Source organism: Psammomys obesus, unplaced genomic scaffold, assembly GCF_907164565.1.
Source record: "Psammomys obesus unplaced genomic scaffold, mPsaObe1.curated_primary_1811, whole genome shotgun sequence".
Lineage (NCBI taxonomy): Eukaryota > Metazoa > Chordata > Mammalia > Rodentia > Muridae > Psammomys > Psammomys obesus.
In genome coordinates, this window is record NW_026585895.1 from 56,738,220 (window position 1) to 56,759,897 (window position 21,678).

The following is a 21,678-nucleotide window of genomic DNA, read 5'->3' on the forward strand; positions in this document are numbered from 1 at the left end:
CTAAAGTATTAGACATACTACAGATGTACTTTACACGTTTGTGTGTATACATAAGTATGCATAAAACTTGAACAACATATAGCACAAGATGACCACTATATGAACACTAAACAGTATTTTATTGTAATTTTAAAATCGCTTCATTATCCCTTTCACTTATCCTTTTTATCCTAAAAAATGACTCACTACTGGGAAGAAAAAAAAAAAAAAGAGCACTTTCCATCCATTTTGCTCAGTTCCATCCAAATACCTGAGGAACAGGCAGCATCGTGTCACTTTAAATCCAGACAACACATGTAGCAGGGGCCATTGTGCTCCAATAGCCATGTACAATCAGCAAAACATAGAAATGCAGGAACACACACAGGAACTCTGTCTCGTTCAGAAAGGACTCATAGTAGCAAGCAGGTGAACAACAAAATTGCTTCTGAATAGGCTTCTATGCTGATTGATGTTGATTTCTTGTTTCATAACCAAGTGTGTGGTAATCTCAGTTGTCAACTTGATGAAATGGAGAATCACCTAGACACAGCATTTGGGTATGAGGTGCTTAAGTTGACTGAGGCAGGAAGACCCACCCCCAGTGGGTAGCATTATCCCTTAGCTAGGACCCTAACTATATAAAATGGAGAAATTGAGTACAGAATAAGCATTCATCACTCATTCTTGACTATGGATACAATAGGATCAGGTATCTCATGTTCCTGCCACTACAAGCTTCTCCTCCATGATGAACTGTAGCTTCAAACTGTAAGCCAGAAAAACGTTTATGTCCCTTATGTCACTTTTTAATTCTTAACTAAAATTTAATCATAACACTTCCCTCTTTCCTTACTCGAATCCCTCCCCTGGCCCTAACCCTTTCTATATCTCTACTTCATTCCCTCTCAAATTGATGACCTCTTTTATTCTCCTTATTGTTGTTACATGTATATTTAAACACATAAATATATAAATACAATCTGCTGGTACTGGGCAGTGGTGTCTCACGCCTTTAATCCTGTACTCGAGAAGCAGAGACAGGTGAATCTCTCATATTGAGGCCAGCCTGGTCCACAGAGTGAGTCCCAGGACAGCCAGGGCTACACAGAGAAACCCTGACTCCAAAAAATAAAACAAACCAACCGACCTGCTGCGTCCATTTGGTATTGTTTGTGTGCATGATGGCTGATCACTTTGTATTGGATAAACAATTAGAGAGCTATTCCTCGGAGAGATTAATTTTCCCTTTCTCATCAGTTGCTTTGTCTAGTTCCTTGCCTAGGGGTAGGACATGATGAGATTCCCTGCTTCCATGTTACCATGTCTATTAACACTGTTCAAGTCTTGTTTAGTCAGCCATGTTGTGGAAGTGCTATGGGTATAGCTCCCTAGGAGATACAATCTTATCTTAAGTTGCTTCTGTCAACACCTTTTATCATAATAACATGAAAAGTACTAGGGGCTGAAGAGATGGCCCAGTGGTTAAGAGTACTAACTACACTTCCAGAAGACCCGAGTTCAATTCCCACTAACATTGTGGTTTACCACATTTGAAACTCCAGATCCAAGTATCTGACCTCTTCTGGCCTCCAGGTATCAGGCATGCATGTGATGCACAGACATACATGCAGGCAAAATAGTCTTAGATGTAACATTTTTAAAAATAATAAAATAAAATACATTTTTAAAAAGAAAAGAGTCCTGGAGTCAGTTTGGTTCGACTGTGAGCACCCCAGGGAAAGAATCTGTGAGCCCTGACACAGGTGTCAGTCTTTAGTCCCTCTAGCCAGAGCCTGCAGGTGAAAGTAAATATTAAGGCACTTCATAAATGCTGTAATCTGGAGAAACACCACCTCTGGATTCACAAAAAAAAAAAAAACTATAAGTAAATATATCTTATTGTTCTTCCTGGAAAATTTTGGTGATACTGATTAGGTTCTGGGGAGGGGGTGGGGTGCGGTGAAACACACAAAATTCAAGGACCTTTTAAGGACAGCCAGGAATTAGACCAAGTGCCTGGTGAGAAATAAGTAAGCTGTGACATGCTTAACCAGACTACCAGACACTGAACAGCAGCAACAAAAACCTCCCTTATATAAAAGGTTACCAAAATACACATCTTATTTTGTAATATCTTCTGCCTTACAAGACATGAATGGTGAAAATGAAACAGAAAGCTCAAATGACTTACCCATATAAGCAAACCATCTCCCATGACAAAGACAGAAAGCAGCACTCTGCCTTAAGCAACAGTAAGAAAAAACAATGTGGTTGGGGCCTGGAATCAGAAAAGCAGCAATCCTGGCCTTGATATTGAACTTAAGTCAGAACTCACTCAGATTCCCTCGATTTTTATTTGTTTGTTTGTTTGTTTTTTTTTTTTTTTTTGCATATATCCATTTGGTTCTTATTTTATGCTTTGTTGTTGTTTTGCAATAAATGAAGGTAGATTAAAAAAAAAGAACGTACTATTATATCTAAATTAGCAAAGGCTAAAATAGAGAGAGAGAGTGAGAGCAAGAGAGAGAGAGAGAGAAGTGAACCATACTGCTTGTGATTGCTTCAGGCCAGAGATAGACAAAGATAGTACATTTGGGCCAGCAGCACTTGTTCTAAGGACACAGTAAAACTGGATCCAGAAATTATGGTGAGTCTACCTTCTAACATGTAAAACACCAGAATGTTTGCATCTTTAGGAAATGTTTCTCGATTTAAAACATACATTATATACTCATTTAAGAGGTTTTGTTTTATAGTACTGGACATGGAGCCTCTTGCATACTAAGTATATAGTGTCTTAGGTAGTATTTTTTTTTTCCTCTTGCTGTTATAAAACACCCTGAGAAAAGCAATTTTAAAAATAATGGGTTTATTTTTGTTCAAGAGTATACTCCTTCCTGGGGGGAGGGGAGAAATCAAGGTGGCAGGAACAAAAATCATCAGAAAGATAGTGAGGAATACTTTTGTTAAGTATTTTCTTCTTCTTTAGGTACTCTAGGTCCCAAGCCCAGAGAATGATGCAGTCTTCCTTTAGGGTCTTTTCATGTCAATTAAACAAATCAAGGTAGCCAAGGTATGCTAACCTAATCTATACAGATATAGGTATACATGGAGGCTTGTTTCCTAAGTGATTCCAAATATCAAGTTGACAATCAATAAACATACCACAGTACTGAGCCATATCTTCAGGGGGGCCATGGCCAAAAATCAATCAACAAGATCCAACCCTGATGTAGAGGAATCCTAGCAGGAAAGAGCTGAGACAGATAAGGGATGCTTCTGGAGATATTAGAAAGAACGAAGAGGTCATGGATCTGAGAGACTGAAAATCAACTGAAGTATAATGACAAGAGAATTCAGATCACTAAGACAAGAGGACAGTTCTTGAAGTATACAGAAACAAGTAAAACATCATGTACAAAGTGTCAGAAGTCAATAAAACAACCTTAGCACGGAATCTAGAAAATAGACCCACTACCAGAGTCTTGATCCTGTAGGAGACAGACACCACAAGGAGTAATCACAAGACAAGATGTCAATGTTGTCTACTTTTAGTGGAGAAAGTTCTACAATTTATGCATAGGGAAGAGCTCAACCAGGGCAAAAACAAGACAACGAATGGCTACAGATAAGATAAAAATATACCATTGTGAACTCAGCATAAAGTATATGCAGAAGAATTTCTTAGCCTGACAAAACAAAAAAAGTCTGTATAAATACACATGAATATTTACAAAAACAGCAACAAAAATACCTGAGAATTGGATGTCATGATAAGAAACAACAATTACATTTACAATTGTCTTAGAAGGATAAGGGAAAGAAAAAATACAAAAAATTTGTTCAAATAAATAACTACTGAAAAGCTTACAAATCTTGGAGAAAATGAACCAGAACCAGGAAGCCACAAAGAACCCCAAAATAGAATTAACCAAAACAGATAGTTTTTAAGGCTTATAGTAGCAAAAGCTCAAGCCAAAGTGAGAATCTTAAAACAGCCATGGAAAATCATGATGTCACACACAAAGGAATCCCAATGTATCACAACAGGATTTTAAATAAAAATCCAGGTGAGGTGAAATGGTATCTGCTGAAAGAAAAAACAAAATAAATAAAAAAACAAAAAAATCTACTAGCTGAGAATACATACTACCAAAAGCTATTATCAAGAAATGAAGGAGGACCACAGACTTTTGAGACAGCCAACACTGAGAGCTTTGTCATCAGCCTAGCCATATAAGAAAAGTATTAAGGGAGAGGGCTACAGCTGGGATAAAAATTGAATAAACTGTAATTAATATAAAAAATAAAAATTTAATAAAAAAGTATTAGAAAAAAAAAACTATCAAGAAAATATACAAAAAGACTCACCCAGATAAAAGAGGATCAAACCCTCTCCATTCAAAGATCCACCAAACCACAAAGACACAGAAGAGATAAAAATCAAATATATAATGGGAAGACAGCTGGAATATAAAGTGAATAAATTGTAATAAATTAAAAAAAAAATTTTTTAAATAATGGGAAGAACAAGGAACAAGCTGACAGGATTATGTCATTCACAATAATAACCTTAAATAGAGAGAGAATAAATCCACCAAATAAAAAAATACAGACTAAACAGATTTAAAAAAAACAACAACAACCAAGGGCTGATATGTTGCCAATAAGAAATTCATTTGAGTAACACACAGTTCAAGTGAATAGAAGAAAAAAAGATGTACCACAACAAAGAGCAAGTTGATGTACTTACATAAAACAGATATTAAGTAAAATAAACAAAAACCTATATAGTGGTTTTGAAGACAGTCGCTGCTCTTCTAGAGAGCCTGGGTGAGATACCCAGAACCTACATAATGACTCACAACTGTAGTGGAAGTTTTTGTTTCTTTTAAAAAACAGTTATGTTATGTAAACAGGTTTTTGTTTTAATCCCAAGTGTGGGATATAAGACTGCTTTAGTTTGTCCACAGCTGATAATTGCCTTGTGTGGCTTGGAAAAGGGTATGGTCTTAACCAGCTGCAGTCAGTTTAATTCTGGGGACTATAAGAGGGTATAAATACCACAGCCCGGAGAAAGAGGAAGAATGCTCCTCCAAGAAGCAAGAAGGCTGGTGCTGTGTTTGCTGTTGCTGGATTGTTAGATATTTTGACGACTAAGACTGGTATTTTTCCAAAAAACGCAAAGACCTAACTAGTCAGAACTAAGTCAAAGAGGTCTATGTCTCCTGTCTCTTCTAACCTTCTTTCTCTCCTATCTAGAGTCAGAGGGTTGGGAGGGAGGTAAAAGCTTAAGAAATGAAAATAAAGTAGTTTAAAAAGAGCCCTACACATGACAGTTTCCAGGGACAGAAAATGACTTCTTCTGGCATCCACAGTCACCAGATATGCATGTGGTGCATAGACTTACATGTAAGCAAAATACTCATATACATGAAATAAAATTAAAAAGAAAAATGTGAAGGTCACTGTATGACATAATAGGTAATTCAACAAGAGAAAACAACAATTATAAATATCTATGTATTCAATACTAGAGAACCCAATTAGATAATATGAACATCACATTTAAAGGGTCAGAGAACACTCCAACATGGTATAGTTGGGGGTTTCATACCATTCATTTGTTGACCTCACTCACACCAAAATCAACTCAAACCAAAATCAACAAAGAATCAGTTGAGTTTAACTGTACAACAAATCAAAAAAACAAGCCAGACATTTATAGAACATTTCATGTTAGAGCTGCACAATGTAATGTCTTCACATCAGTATATGGAACATTCTGTAGACCAGACCACAAGTGAATCTGAATACATTTTTTTCCCCCGAAGACAGGGTTTCTTTAGGTAGCCCTGGCTGTCCTTTACTTTGTAGACCAGACTGGCCTCAAACTCACAATGATCCACCTGCCTCTGCCTCCCAGAGTGCTGGGATTACAGGCATGCAGAACTATGCCTGGCTTATAAATACAGTTTTTAAGATTTATTTGGTTTTTAAATATGTGTATTGTGTGTATAAACACAAGATCTGGAGTTACAGGAGGCTGTAACACCTCCTTCACCCTATACAACATGGTTTTTGGGACTCAAACTTCAGTCCTCCGAAAGAGTAGTATGTGCTCTTAACTGCTCGCTTTAGCCCAAATAATTTTTGTCCACCCGTTCCCCAAAACGGAGCAGGGGAAGAGAAGGAAAAAAAAAAAAAAAAAAAAAAAAAAAAAGGAACCACAGCATATATCTCCTATGGCCATAATGAAATAAAAATGGAAATCAATAAAAAAAGAGCTTTAGAAATGGTATATATACAAAGAAATTCAAATGTCCTATAAATGTATTCTTAAACAGCCAATGGGCCAATGAAGAAACAAAAGAGAAACTTCAAATATTTCCTAGAACTGAGAACTGGGAGGCAAACCTCTTGTCATGCAAACATGACAAGAGTTTGTATCCCATGTAAATGTAGAATTGGCAGGGCAGCCTGGCTATTATACCAGCATCAGAGAGGCAGAACTAAGGGATCCCAGACACAAGTTGGCTTAGCTAAACTAGGTTAATCTTCAAGCTCTGGTCTTAAATAAGAGATTCTATCTACCTCTATATACAAAGTGGAGTTGAATTAAGAAAGACATCTGATGTCAACCTTTGCTGTATATATACATACACACAAATTTTATGGAACAAATGAAAATACAATATGCAATATGGCAAAAGCAATACTAAGAATGGTATTATGGCAATAAACCACATCAAACAATAACAATAAATAGATGGATAAATATACAAACTAAAGAAACAGAAAGAACAAAGCCCAAAATTAATAAAGAAACAACAAAGATCTGAAGAGAAACAAATGAAATAAATATGAGAAGAAAAAGACGACAAAGTTGATTTTTAGGAAAAATGAACAAACCTTCAGTTAATCTAACTAAGAAATAAGGAACACACAAGCAAAACAAAAGCACAAAGTAGATACACATCAACTCAACATAGAAACACAAAGGATCATTAGAGACTATTATGAACTATCACATGATAGCAAGAAATGGATGACTTTTTGAACATCTAAAACAAACAAAACTTGAATGATGAAATAAAATGCCTGGAGTCCAATAAATAAGAATGAACTGGAGTAAAGTAAAAGAAAATGTCTTTCCAGAGTGGGGCAATTAATGCCCATATTTCTAAACTATGGAGAAGGGAGGCACTCTCCAACAGTTACAGCATCAAAAGCTACAGAAAACAGCTATCCCTGGCAAATAGACACAAAACTTAAATAGAATAATATATCAGACATTTCTCAAAAAAAAAATATAACAAGTATATGAAAAACTGCTCAACATCATTAATCATCAAGGAAATACAACTTCAAAAAGTAGCAAATGTTATATAGATGATGTATACTCCTCTGATAAATTAGACTAGTGTCTGACATGACTATGAGTTGAATAACTAACAATTAACTTGCATATCTAATATCCTAACCACCTTTTAATATAGTAGTTTAAAAGTATTGGAAGTAACCTTGACTTTCTATTAATATACTAAAGCTTATACCAATGTATTAAAAATACTTATTTTTGCATCAATATGCAAAATACTATACCAGAGTTAAAATTAACCTTATTTGGGAATAACAAATAAAACCTTAAGTTGAGTAGATTCAATAATCTACCCTTTTTTTCTATTTCTATAAAATATCCCTGTATATTCCTTGTTTTACTTTGAATAAGATCATTAATAATAAACATCTCCCAATGACAATAAAATTTCATAGCCATAGCAAACAACCAAAATCATGTGAGAGGAGAGCTAGGAAACAGAGCTGGAGGGAGATCTTGGAGGACATGGAGCATGAACCAGACCTAAGATTTCACAAAAAGCAAGTATAATGTGGGAAATCTAAATGTTAGGAAACTGAGGGCTTGGAGGTTTAGGAGGGAGTAAATATTGCCCAGCATTGTGTTCTAGGTTAACTAAAACCCAGTCTCTGTGTGGTGATTTGGTTATACAGCTGTTTAAGATTAGCAGCAAGCTTTACTAGAAGATAAACCAATAAGTATTAATAACCACTTATAACAAGATGTGGAAAAAGAAAAACATTTGCAACCTGGATGGGCAGCAAAACAGTCATATGAAGACAGTATAGAGGTTTCTCAGACTCTGGAACTAGAGCAACCAAGTGATCCAGAAACTGTACTCCTGGGTGTGCATCCAAAAGAAAGAAACATGTATCTGAGAGACCTCTGTACATAAGTCTACTCCAGCTCTGTTCACAAGAGCTATGACACTGAAGCAAACCTGCTGTCCACTAACAAATAAGAAAAAGCAAAGTGGCATACAGAAAATATAATAGCTTCCACAAGTAAGACTGTGATCCTGCATTTATAGCAACACAATAAAACACTGCACAGTCTCACTTGTATGTAGAAGCCAAGAGTGAAACAGTGGTTACAAACCACTGGGAAAAGGTGTGGGGAGGATTAAGGATGGTTAATGATTACAGAGTGTGACTGGATGGGAAAAATAACTTTCAGTGTTCTAAAGTACTGCAGGGAACTGGGATGACACAACTAACTACAGATTTCAAAATAACAAAGAAATAATGATTACACATTATATACTGAAACATTACTCTGTACCCCATAAATATACACAATTCTGACATGTCTAAACATTTGTAATTTTAAATACTCACATAATCTTGGGGGTTTTTTTTGTTTGTTTGTTTTACATTGTGGGAGACATATGCATACAACACAACACATGTGAGAGTCAAAGAGAACAACTGTGTTTTCTTCTTCCACCATGTGTGTTGCAAGAGTCAAACTCAGGTTGCCAGGTTTGGTGGCAAGCACCTTTAACTGTTAAACATAAGTTATGTTTAAGTAACTTAAACAATGAAGGACATATAATCAGTCACTGGGATTAGAAGAAGGAAGGATCTGGGCCTCACTAAGCCTCCAACTTCTACAGCAGACATTAATAAATATGAAAGACAAGACTACACTAAATCTAGAAAATAAGTTGAGGCACAGCTACACAGAGGCAAATGTCAGAATAAGCAGTAAGAGAGGTCAATAACTGCAGGTCTGGAAGGCGAATTCCTATGAGCCTCAAGATCCCACTGCAATTTTAGCCTTCCACTAAAAACTTAGTGATACTTAGATAAACACTGAGAGGATGAAGAAATCTATTTAATGCTATCCTTCCAAACCTGAACCAGCATGTGGCAGATGTCCACGTGGCCAGCTTCTGCAGCAGCATGCAGTGGGGAACGCTTACTCTGGTGCTCCATTTTGAAGTTGGGATCAATTCCATCAACTGTAAATAAACACAGTTTTACTAATTTTAATATCAGATGCAACCACAATGCACTTTCACAGATACTTACAATGGCTGACAGAGCGGACACGGATATTTGAGATAAAATTTAAGTTTTGGAGTCATGATGGAGCCACTATACCACAATGCCCTGTCTGCAGGCAGAAATCAGGCGCCGCTTATGCCAAGACCAAAAGAACCTATACAGCACCACATGAAACCCAACAGGCAGGTTTACCAAAGTGCTTCACCATACTTTTTTCTAATTCTTGAGTTCTGTTTTCAGATATTCCTGTCTCAACCTCTTGAAAACAGTTATAAAGGCAAACAGAGCTCTAAGAACAGACATATCCCAGGAGTAGAAAAGTAAGACTTGAACATATTTCTTGTTTCATTTTTACTTTAGGGGGTTCACAGGGTCTCACTATATATCCAAGACCAGCCATGAATTTGAACTCCTTCTGCCTTAGTCTCCCAAATGTTGGACATTTTTCTAGACATTTAACCAAGGTATCACGCAAAAAGTAATAAAGCAATTTAATACTACATTAAGTCTATGAAGAGTAAAATATTTTGTAAATTAAATGAGCTTCCCCATCTCCCCCTTTCCCCTCAGAAAAAAAAAAATTAGCTTCTTTTATGGTTTGTTGTCAAAGAGCTCTTTTCTTATGCTTTCCAACCTAAAAAAAGATGAACTTCAGAGAAATTAAGCCTAGAATTAGGAGTTCAGGAATCAAATTGCAACTGGACCATCTCTAACAAGCACATTCTCAGGTACAAAAAAAAACTAAGCCAAGCTCAGAAGCTGCAAAGGCAAATATTGTGCCTAGTTCCCAAGTCACTTTGTACACCTGTGCTGCTTCTGTCAACAAAGAAGCACTGGTTTCTTCACTGAAGCAAGTCACCACAGGACCCATTTATATTATCTTTCTACATATATGCATACTTCTTCATCTAATAATCACTTAATCCTTTCTGTGTAGAAATGCACAGAGAAATTTCTAGGGCTATGCAGCAGTCTAAAGAGCAGGGAGCACTTTTTTTTTTTTTTTTACTTATCAGAGAACTCAAAAAATCATAACCATCAGACAGTGAGATAGAGCTCATGAGAAAAGGGGCAACTGGCAAGGCTTTCCTGTATTCCATTTGGGGCCTCAGGTATAGCAACTCACCCAGCATGAGAAGAACCTTCTGCAGCTCACCCTGCCTAGCCGAGAAGTACAGCTGCTTCGGGTGGAATCGAAGTTTCTTGGGTCTGTAAGAAGCAGAGGACAACAATCAGTACCAGCCTCTTAATGTCAAAACAATAAGACTAGAGGTACAGCTCAATACTAAGAACATCTGCCAAGTTTAAAGCCCTGAGCACTGCCCCCCAAAAACAAAGACCAAAAAAAAACAAAACAAATCCAAAGCAACTATCTTCATATATCATCAAAGCACTGCACCCAAAACCACCACTGATAACATGACATAGAGCCTAACTAACTAGGGCACAGACAAGCTACGCATTGTAGAGGGTCAGGGAGACATCATGTATTAGTCATCATTGTACACTCAACATGGCATATGAAGTACCAGGCAAAATGCCCAGGGTGACCTCTGCAGCTACTCAAGGGATGACAAATGTTATGGAGTGATACTAATTACCCTGTAGCACCAAAATAGGGGCTTGAACCAACATATTTGCTATGAAATTTACATCAACTCATAACAGGAGTTAAAGGTGGAGGGTCAGAAAAAGTCTAGGGCCTGGTCAACAGATAGGGACTATGGGTGTCAGACGGGCAAGGACGGCAATAGAGAAAGGATATTCAGCAAGGACAGAGATAGAGAGAAGCTATTCAGAATGAGAAAGACCAACAGAGGGACTTGTCTGTTAGGTAAGAATATGAACTTCTTTCCTTCCAGAAGAGTAAATTTAGAGGTCACCTTGATAAACCTAAGGAGTGTAAGGCTGACCCCCAAAGAAAAAGGACACAGGTAGACCTGTGAGCCAAGAAAGGCTACAGTGTGGGGACTAGCAAATAGCCTAAGGGGTCACTTGATCTAGCCAACACTATGCAGAGATTAGATATCAAAGTAGATGGTAGGAGCTCCTGAAATGGGGTGTGTGCTCTAGGAGCCTGCAGGCAGCTTACCCAATAGAGGTCATAATACCTCTAGCCCAGGATAATAATAATCTCACTTCTTGCTATTAGCATGAATGGATAATAATTTGCAACAATTTATCCCAGACCATGGAAAGACATATGAGGCTAGCATCTCAAATGTTCATCCTTTTGAAGAACACTGTTGTTCAAAAAGCTGGAAAGTACTGGGAACCTTTGAGGAAGAACATGATCTTAAGTTGTCTTTGAAAAAACAAAAACAAAAACACTAGGCTGGCTCTTACTTTTCAGAGTCCAGGGCGATTAGAGCACTTTCCAAGGTTTCCTTTCCTGGGCCCTGAGAAAGGCCAGAGGTCGGCCTCACGAACCCAGCTGGCCCTGCAGGATCGAAGCACTCTGGTGCCTGGGGGACTGTGCTCTGCGATTTTTCATCCTCTGGGGCTCCAGCAATGCTTCATAAGAAGGAAATTATTGAAATGCTGAGTTTCATTATTTGGAAACCTCTCTCACGGAAACCAGTGAATACATAAAACAATACCTATTCCAACCTGACCATACATTGCCTCTGAATAGAGTCAGCGGCCAGTCCACTCACTACCTGCAAGTCTCAAGGAAGCTGCCTGAGATTCAGAACCCATCCCCTGGCAAATGTGACACTGAGAAGTCAGCACAGCACTCCTAGGATTTTTACTCCCTCTCTCCCTCACTGAGATCTGATTTTATAAACAAGCTTCAGGCTCTATACAGCCAATCCACTGCTTTCCATACTTTAAGAATGCCTACTGGAACTGTGACTTGAGAATACTTAACTTAACAATTAATATGAAAGCACTAAGACTTTCCCAATCCTTCAGTTAGTTGAAGTTTTACATTATTTCTTTTCTACTGCTATCATTTTTATAAAACTACTTTCCTCTTTTCACTGAGGAACTCAAAGGCTCTGTCACTTTTTGGAAAGGATCTCTTCACAATTCCTTTCCTATCCAGGCATGGTTAGCAGGAGAGATTGCAGTCATCTGTCTATCCCCCTGCCCTCAAGATCTTCAGATATTTCTACTGGGTTCTTTTTAGGAAAGCAAATACATACAAATATGGAGATACATTCCTTTATCTTGTCCTCAACAAGGGCCTTCAAAACTGTACCAAGCAGTGTGGTAAGTCCTTCAGTAGCTGATAGAGTGCTTCAGCATATGGGGACTACATTAATGAATGACAAAACCACAAAAAGCTGTACCAGTCAAGGCAGTGTAAAAAGTGATTCAACAGAGATAATTTTATCAAGCCAAAATGAAAGAGACCCATGTATTAAATGAACACCAGTACTTCCTGGAGACCAGAACATTAATAAATGACAAAGTTCACTGAGATCTCTGGTAAAGGCAGCAGAAACTGATAACTACAGAGGATGTTATCTTCAGCTAGATTATGTGCAAAGCTTGGCCACAGCTACTTTGTTTAGTACCTGCCCGTGGTTGTGTCAGCCCTGCCCTCAGCAGCCAAACTCTTCTCCTGTCCAGGGGCCAGGGTCACTGTGGAAGTTGTGTCTGCTTTTGCTATGGTCACCTCTTTGGCCTTGGAAGTCTCTTCCCCACAATGAGGACAGTAGCTGGCATTGTTGACTCGAGAGGCACAGTCCTTATGGAAACGATGAGAGATGCTGCTCTCAGGCTGACATTCCATAAAGTTACCCTAAAAAAACAAAGATGAAAAATCATCTTTAAAAACCGAGAACAACATTCAGAAAACTACATGAAGCTCTACAGAACTATTCAGGTTCAGGCAAGTAGAAGTCCAGTTATGGCCTGGTGACCAACAGCAGCGAAAACAAAAACACTGAGTTTACAAAGAGCTCACAAAGTGAACAGAGGCTACCAAAGGTCACCTCATTGCCAGCACTACTCATCTTCAACCCCCAGTGACCCAGCTAGCTGAGGCCTCATAGTGTGGCTACTCTAAACAAGCACAAGTGCTGTACAAGACATAGTCTGGAAGGCCCATGCTATAATTGGTGCACAGAATCACAGTCCAAAAGGTGACCATTTGAATAAATACCAATTAGAGCATCAATTACAACAGCTACTCTTGCAAAGAGCCAGAGACAATGGAATTCAGAGTAGTTCTCTACTTCTCAGCAGAAGCATAAAAAGGGAAGCCTAAGAAGAAAACCATGTACAGAATTCAAAAGCAAGCCCTCACAGCCAAAGCTCCTGGCCTAGGAGGTCACATAGGAGCAGGAGGACATCTGAAGGTGAGGCAGGTGAAGGCACTCACAGAGGTACTTTAAGAAGGAGGCTGTCCTATGGGTCTGGTGGATGCATATTTATCTCATGAACAGAGTCATCAAAGACAAGATACCAGTGACAACCAATAGATCAGAGAGAGCAGGACAGAAATCCATAGAACAAAACAAGGAGAACTGAGGTCACCAGTTCATTTTCTACAGTAAGAGAGCTCAAGATCTGTTGTGAAGGGCTTATGGAAGAGGCCCCATATAGGGTATAATGTTGGAATGAGTCTCTGCAGAGGACTCAAGGCCCGGCAGGCGGGCTGGGCTCTTACCGCAGTGCAGAAGTAGCCGCAGCCAGGACAGCATTGGTGCTTCACCATACGACCCCGATGGTCTTCACACAGCACCAAGAGTGGTGCTTTGTTGGATGGGCGCATCAGCTCATACTTGACCACGCTGTTTGTACACCGGCCCAACTGCAAGCAGACAAGACCAGGGGTCAGTACTGTAAGGGATCAGCTTTCCCACCCACTGGGCAATGGAAAGCACCAAACATATGGGAAATTCTTGACAAATAGGAGGTGACTGAAAGAGCCATGAGCCTTCACAGGCAAACCTACATTCACAAGCAGTATGAAGTACCTGTCACACAACAACTGCTAGGCCCAACCACCTGAAAAAGGAAGCTACTCTCTATTGCAGAGCCCAGGGATGATGATAGCAGGTAACCACATTCAGAGGATTAGGTGATCGGAAAATCAAGGACTCAGTTTGGGCATAAATCAAGGAAAACATCAGGATAAGAAGAGAACTAGACAATGAACATGCTCTACATAAGAAGGTCAAGGTCATCACAAGTGGCCAGTGGGTTATAGTACGATAAGTCCCAGTGATCCAGCTAGAGTCCCCTAAGCATGGACTCAAAGCTGAAAGGAAAGAAGCAGAGCAATGTCTCCTGCATATACTTGAGGGACACAAGCACAAAAATTACTAAGAAAGCCAAGACCCAAAGACAACTCTTAGAGTATAAACAGCTTTCTCTGTGAGATGCTCCTATGTGCCAGAAAAGAAGTGACTGTTTGTTAAGCAGACAAAAGAATACTGGTTCACTATGTGAAGCTTCTCTGATAGCCAATAAGAAGACAAAAATAGCCCAAAAGGAAAAAAAGATGAGTGGTAATTCACAAAAGACTACTATAGATATCCCCACAACTAACAGTAAATGTTGAGCTAGACTGATAATCAAAGAAATATGACATAGCCTCCACCACTTTCTGTCCATTGTTGGTGCACTTCAGCTGGGTTGTAAATATAGGCCAGTAGCCACAGGAGCTACAGAAAGGACCTAGGCCTGAGTTCTGCAGTTTCTAAACAACAAGCAATCTGAAAGACATATTAAAAAGCTCCCAAATGCATCTTTTCCTAAGACTCTATCTAAAAATGTGACTAAGCATGCCAAAGAGTACCCCCGAAGACCCAGCAGAAACAAGAAACAGGACCTGACAGACCAACAAGTGCTTTGTTGATGCCCATCCACACTGGGCTAAAATCAGGAGGTTCCTTTTAAAGGCAGCCTGGGTATTTCCCTATATCAAAGATATTGAAATTCAGAATGGGGAAAGGCAGGGCATGTATATCTTGAAATAGCCACCCTGACATACCACCTTCATCACCAACTGATTCTCTAGGAATCTTGGTCAAGACCTGTGAACACAAGTTCTTTATAGATAGTGATTGGGGAAGAAGGGGTGAGTTATTTAAAAACAGATAATGTGAAAGAGTGTGGACATAGGAATACACAAAAAGATGCTAAGAATAATTCACTAATTTTGGAATACAAGATTTCATGCATCCATTTAGTATTTGAATTATCTGTATAATCATAAAATGATAAACATGACTTTGCCCAGCTTCTGCTAAGGGAACGAGAAGAAGGCTGATCAAATGGCACAAAACAAAGCAGATGATCTTTTGGAAAGAATATTTCAAAAAAAAAAATAACAATAGAACTTTCTTACGGCTGAGAAAAAGAAAAGAATAAACATGATGAGGACAACTATGTCAGTAATGAGGCAGCCTCAGTTTTACAGGGACTAGAGCAGAAAAAGCCAAAACAAAAGAAAGGAGCAACCTGCTTCTTCACAAGGTAGAAAGCAAACAGCTACTGACAATGGCAGAGATGACTCAAAACAATCTTCCTGGAGGCAAGGATGAAATGTAGAATTGGAAGAAACTAAAAAGTTGCAGCACATTCCATAAGGGAAATCAGGTTTGTGACAGGAATAGGCAAGGCTATCTCATCCTTTTGCATGCCTGTTGCTACAAAAGAAGTCCTATTAGCTTTTAGACTGCCTGTTATTTTATTAAGCATTCTATTAAGGAAAGCTTTAAGAATTGAGACCAAGGGGCTGGAGAGATGGCTTAGTGGTTAAGAACACTGACTGTTCTTCCACAGGTCCTGAGTTCAATTCCCAGCAACTACATGGTAGCTCACAACCATTTGTAATGGAATCTGATTCCCTCTTCTGGTGTGTGTGAAAACAAAGCATTCATATACATAAAATAAATAAATCTTTAAAAAAAAATTGAGACCGAAGTACACATAAGCCCATATCTACTTTTTAAAGTTCCTTACATTTTCATCTAGGCATGCCACTTTAACTTTTCCACAAGTCTATTTATAGGTGAAATTACAATGTGTTATTAAATAAAAGCTCATGGTATAATGCTCAGGTACCATATTTTGCATGACCTTAAGGCAATCCACATACCCAACAAAAATGGTAGTAATTCCCCAACACCCAGAGCTTGAGGGGGTGGTAGAAGAAAGGGAAGGAGGGAGGGAGAAAGAGATGGGGATTGGGAGGGGAGAAGGGAAGAGAGAGAGAGAGAAGACAAAACAGGACAGAGGAGGAGTGGGGATATCATAGTGTTCCTGTAGAGGCCAGAGAACAACTTTGCAGATTGGTTTTCTCCTTCCTGCAACTTTTACAAGGATTCCAAGCACTGAACTCAAGTCATTAAGCTTGGGTATCAAGTGCCTTTATCCACTGAGCCATTGTACTCACCCTCAATTTATATTACTATAGCAATAAACCTATCATAATGGCCAAAAATTTCAAAACAAGGTTTTAATGAATGGCATTGTTCTACATTGCTACAAAACTCTTTAATATGTCGTGTAATAAGATAGAGTAATAAGGTAGAGTCTCTTATCTACTTCCACAGAATTGTGGGTATTATTTTCTAATACTACAGGTATGTTCTACCACAACCAGTTTGACACAGGCAGTTTCTTTTTATTTGTTCTTTTTTTTTTTTTTTTAAAGCTTAATGATAATTTTTATTCGTTAAAAAAAAAATCTCAGAAGCTCTCCACCTGGAGGAAAAAGGGAAACAAAACTATGCCATTTAATCTGGGGTAGATAGAGGTTAGACACATGGTAGACAAGCAGCTACATAGAGGCAATAGAGGCTTCAGCAAATAAGTAAGGAAGCCCGAAATATCAGAAAAAGTGTATTTTACTTCTAGCTATAATCTCAAAGAGACAGAAAAAAATAATAAGATAGTTATGCCTTTCTAATTCTAGCCTCAAAAAGGAAGACCCAGCCAAGCTGCATGGTGTCCCATGTGCTATTTTCTTAAAGCTTTGTTGTAATACAGAATCTTGAACTGTTGGGAACACAAAAGTCCTTGCACCTACACATCGCCAGGGAAACCAGGAATATTTGGCACCAATGACTGATCTTTCAAAGGGAAGGACATATAACCTGTTTTGCCAGAAGACTGGGAATTAGAAGTGATTAAATAGCCTGATGATCAGCATTAACTGTTGGTCCAGGCCATATCAAGCTCCTATGACCAGGACCGAAGGTTGGCTAGTAATCTAACCTCATACTACCTGTATAGCCAGGGGCTCCCCAAAGTCTCACAACAAGGACTAGAGATACCTAAGAGTCTAAATGACCCTTGGAGCTCCCCCCCAGCTCCCACAACAAGGACCAGTGGTAGCTAACAGCCTAAATGATCTTTATACTGTCTGTATGACTAGATCTTTCTTTAGGCCTTTAAGCTAGTACAGGTAGCCTAGAACCTATCTTTTTGGAAGAAATTATATGTACCCTGAGTTGAGTTTCAATGTACTTACGCTTCCCTGTACATTGGGAATTGTTTTACATCCGGAAACTTTTTCCAAACTATACTGTGTTTAAACATGCTCACAATAAACTGGCCAGCATCAGACACTCTGGAAGTTTGATCCAGTTTAATCAAGTAAAACTAAACTGAGTTTCATTATCACATCTTCGCGGTTCATTTTGGTTCATTTCTCTTCCTGTCCTGATTCCACTATCAAACTTTCCACACTGTTACATTAGTATTAAGTTGTGTGCTTGCATTCTGAACAACTTCACCTTTGCACAACTCTACAACACCATCATAAATAACCAGACCTCACACCAGTGGTTCTGGTCTTCCAAATGCATACTATGTAAAAGCTTAAGAAAGAGAATTCACAAAACCTCTAGTGTCTTTTGACATGAATCAAAGAATTAAACCTATAAAATATTAAAATATAAGTTATTAACAATATTGTAAAAGAAGAACTAGTTAACTTCAGAATCTGAGGGAAAAACAATTTACTGTCTTTAAGGTCTGCTGGACACAGGGAAAGAATCCCACTTCCGTGCTGCCTTGCCTCTAAGAGGCATACAACTAGGCAAGAAAGCAGATTATTTATGTCAATAAATGCATACTCCATGGAAGCATCATTTTGAAACCTCAAATGCATGATCAAAGTGGACATCAGGTACCAGCATCTGCTAACATCAGTGAAAAATATGAATCTCGTGCTCTATCTAGACACAGCCTTCCAACAGCCTTGTGAAGAAATTGGGCTGATCTGGCTTTTGCAATTCTGTCAAGAAATTCAAAGAGATCTGCTGAACTACAACTTAAGTGAAGGAACTAGATAATAGGAACTTCCAAATCCAAGAAGCCTGGGAAGCAGCTGTTTCTTGAACTTGACAGTTCAACCAGAGGTCACCTGGTTGAAATGGTGTGGTTATACGATCCAGGTTTAATCTTAAAACTAAACAATTTATAACAAATATCATACAAAGAAAAACATGAGTTTCTAAGAATGCTGTGGAAATCGAGACATAAAAACACGAGAAGCACATTATAGCCAACTCACAGTACGTAGACAAAGCACAACAACCTGTTCTGAGGAGAGGAAGCTGCACTCTGCCTTTCCAATGTGAAACATATTTCAGGAACACCACACCACTCTAGCTGATGAGGGAGCACTCCTTTGTATTACTGATGGCAGAAGAAACCAACAGAAATACAAAATTTAACTTGAAATGAAGAAATGAACATAATGATCAATCGAGTTAAAACCTACAAGCAAAAGCCTGATGAAGGACAGAAGGTACCATAAAAACCCTACCACTGCTGCCAGGTAGTATGCCCACCTAGACAAGGTTAAATCATACGTCTTAAGCCTTAAATCTACCCATGTCTTCAGATTTTGTTTTCAAGCAACAAACACTAAGGAGAATGACTTAAACAGCATGAAACTGGTCATCAGCTAAACCGACCATCTGGGATCTATTTCTCTGTAGGTCAGTGGCACAAGGAATTAGAGGAAAGGTGACAAAGAAAACTATAAAGCTGTAGAGATGGCTAAGCAGTTAAGGGCAATGGCTGCTCTCCCAGAGAACCCAGACTCAATTCTCAGCACCCACATTCACAACCATCTTTAACTCCAATCCCAGGGCATCTGAGAAGTTTCTGGCATCTATGAGCACCAGGAACACACAGGCAAAACACTCCTACACACAAAATAAATAAAATTTTTTTAAAAAAATCTTTGAATATGAAGATACCAAAAGTGGTGGAAACAATTCTCTCCAATAAAAAAAAAAAAAAAAAAATATGTTAAAAAGCCAGCAAGCCTGGGACATAGATAGGTGGATATTAAATTTAGATAAAATAAACTGTGACAAGATTAACACCCATGTCAACAGAACTAGAGAAGTAGTGATTTCTAAAGTATGGTTTCTGGACCAGAGCATAGTCAAAATTAAAGCATTCAGAAAAGCAACACTCAAAACACCAGCCAATCCACTGAAGCAAAAACTTTGGCTGAATATTAATTGGTATTGGGAGCAAGAATACCTGGGCAAGCCTCTAGTAGCATCAGCCTACAACTAGCTGACTCAGCACCAGTCAGAGACACACTAGGCCCTCTGAATAAACAGCCAAGTCCAGTAATGTTGGCATCTCAGGATTGACTTCTGGAACCATGTCTATTCCTACCTTTTCCTGGACCTAAACAGGTGACCTAGCTGCTCTGCTGTCACCTATGAAACATGAGAAAACTGCAGGGGCCAAGGATGAAATATCATGGCCATACCCTGCACACTAGAAACCTGCTGTGCTGCTGCTACTGTCAAACACTTCATTCAATCCTAAAACTAACAGTTAAAACTCAGATTATTTAATTAGTGAGAAAGGCTCCAAAGAGCAAATGGCCCAGGAACCTTACTGGATTAACAGTCATAGGCACTCAATATAAAGTAGATAGAACCAAAGCACCAGGTACTGGCTCAGGCCTTCTCCCAGAGAACAAACAGAGATGCAGTCAGACAGAGTACCCCAAGAACCTTGTCATAGCAAACAGCACCTCTCTTAGTATAACATGAACAACTTTGCTGCCCACTGACCATCCCCACCCATTTTGTTTACCAGCAGCTAAATAGCATGATAAGCTTTAGAGGAAAAAAAAAAAACAAAAAACAAAAAACAAACCTTGCCAAAAATAGAGAAATTTTTAGAAAAAAGCATTGTCTCTGTACATTGCCTGCTTGCCTCCTTACAATGCAGGAGGAACAAGGGTGAAGGGGTCATCAATCCTCCCAGGTCTGTGTCTGACACAGCAAGAGAAGTGAAGTGAGCACAGCACATGGGCTCTAGGGATCACCAGGCTGAGGCTGCCCCAGGAAGACATACATTGGAGTAGCTCTGTCTCAGTAAACATAACACGGTGGTAAAACCTTTACAAAAACATGACTGTGAAACATACTACTTTCATTCAAACACAGTCTGTATGCTTTCTTTTTTCTAAAAGAACTTTATTTTTATTTGTGTCTATAAAAAAAGGGGTATATAAAAATGAATATGCCCACAGAAACCAGAAGAGGCTAAGTGGATCCACTGAGGCTGGAGTTAACGGAGGTTGTGAGCCACTCAGTGTGGATGCTGGGAACTGAACTTGGGTCCTCTATCAGAGCAGCATGTGCTGATTACCACTGAGCCATCTCCCCAGCCCCATCTTCCTTGTTTTGTTGTTGTTGTTAAAAAAAAAAAAAAAAAAATCAAGTTATGTAGGCTCCTAGGTTATCTGACACTGCTGACTGGGGTTTAACAGGAAAGGTTGAGATTCTGAAATATGACAGTTCTCATTGCCACTTTAAAGAAAAATGAACATGCTTACTTCGTGATCCACGCTCTCAGTGGCCATGCACTGGTTGTTGGCCAGGGTGCTGATCTCGCGGCTCTTGGGGGTTTCCATTCGGCAGCTGCAGAGAGGCACTTCCTGGAGGCCATCCGTCTCCAGCACATCCGGACCATTGGCCAGCCCTAAGTCACATAGACACATCAGCTCAAGCAACCCTGACCTACAAAGGGTTGTCCAGAGAACAATCAATTACAGTCTTTACAGTGATCTTGTACTTGTACTGAAATTACACATCAGCACTGCTCAGTGACAAGTATTTACATATTCTTCTGTAACATCCTACATGGGAAGTGAGGCAGCAGACTGTACCTCACCCACAAACACACTAGCTACCTACCTAATCCAACAAAACAACTTATTAGTTTATATTTACAGGGTCTATGCCATAGGTCAGGTTGCATGTTTATCAGCAATTCCTAAATCTGGTTTTCAAGCAAGAAAAGAATCCACTAAATGTTGAGAAATTATTTTCCTCATTTGGTTCTAAATTATACCCATAAGAAAAAATTCCATGT

At 38.9% G+C, this 21,678-nt stretch overlaps 1 protein-coding gene across 9 annotated transcripts in view; it reads right to left on the reverse strand.

The window, feature by feature from the left end:
- The window catches only part of Ehmt1 (euchromatic histone lysine methyltransferase 1), a 142,354-nt gene that overhangs the window by 37,458 nt on the left and 83,218 nt on the right, over nucleotides 1-21,678 (reverse strand). For 7 of the 9 annotated variants that reach the window (XM_055600112.1, XM_055600107.1, XM_055600108.1 and 4 more), the window contains 6 exons: nucleotides 21,140-21,285; nucleotides 13,973-14,116; nucleotides 12,876-13,102; nucleotides 11,698-11,865; nucleotides 10,478-10,560; nucleotides 9,199-9,305 (listed from right to left, as the gene is read on the reverse strand). In XM_055600112.1, coding sequence (XP_055456087.1) covers nucleotides 9,199-9,305; nucleotides 10,478-10,560; nucleotides 11,698-11,865; nucleotides 12,876-13,102; nucleotides 13,973-14,116; nucleotides 21,140-21,285 — 875 coding nt within the window. The remainder of the gene's footprint in view (nucleotides 1-9,198; nucleotides 9,306-10,477; nucleotides 10,561-11,697; nucleotides 11,866-12,875; nucleotides 13,103-13,972; nucleotides 14,117-21,139; nucleotides 21,286-21,678) is intronic. The other 2 variants (XM_055600113.1, XM_055600109.1) reach the window with 1 other exon arrangement.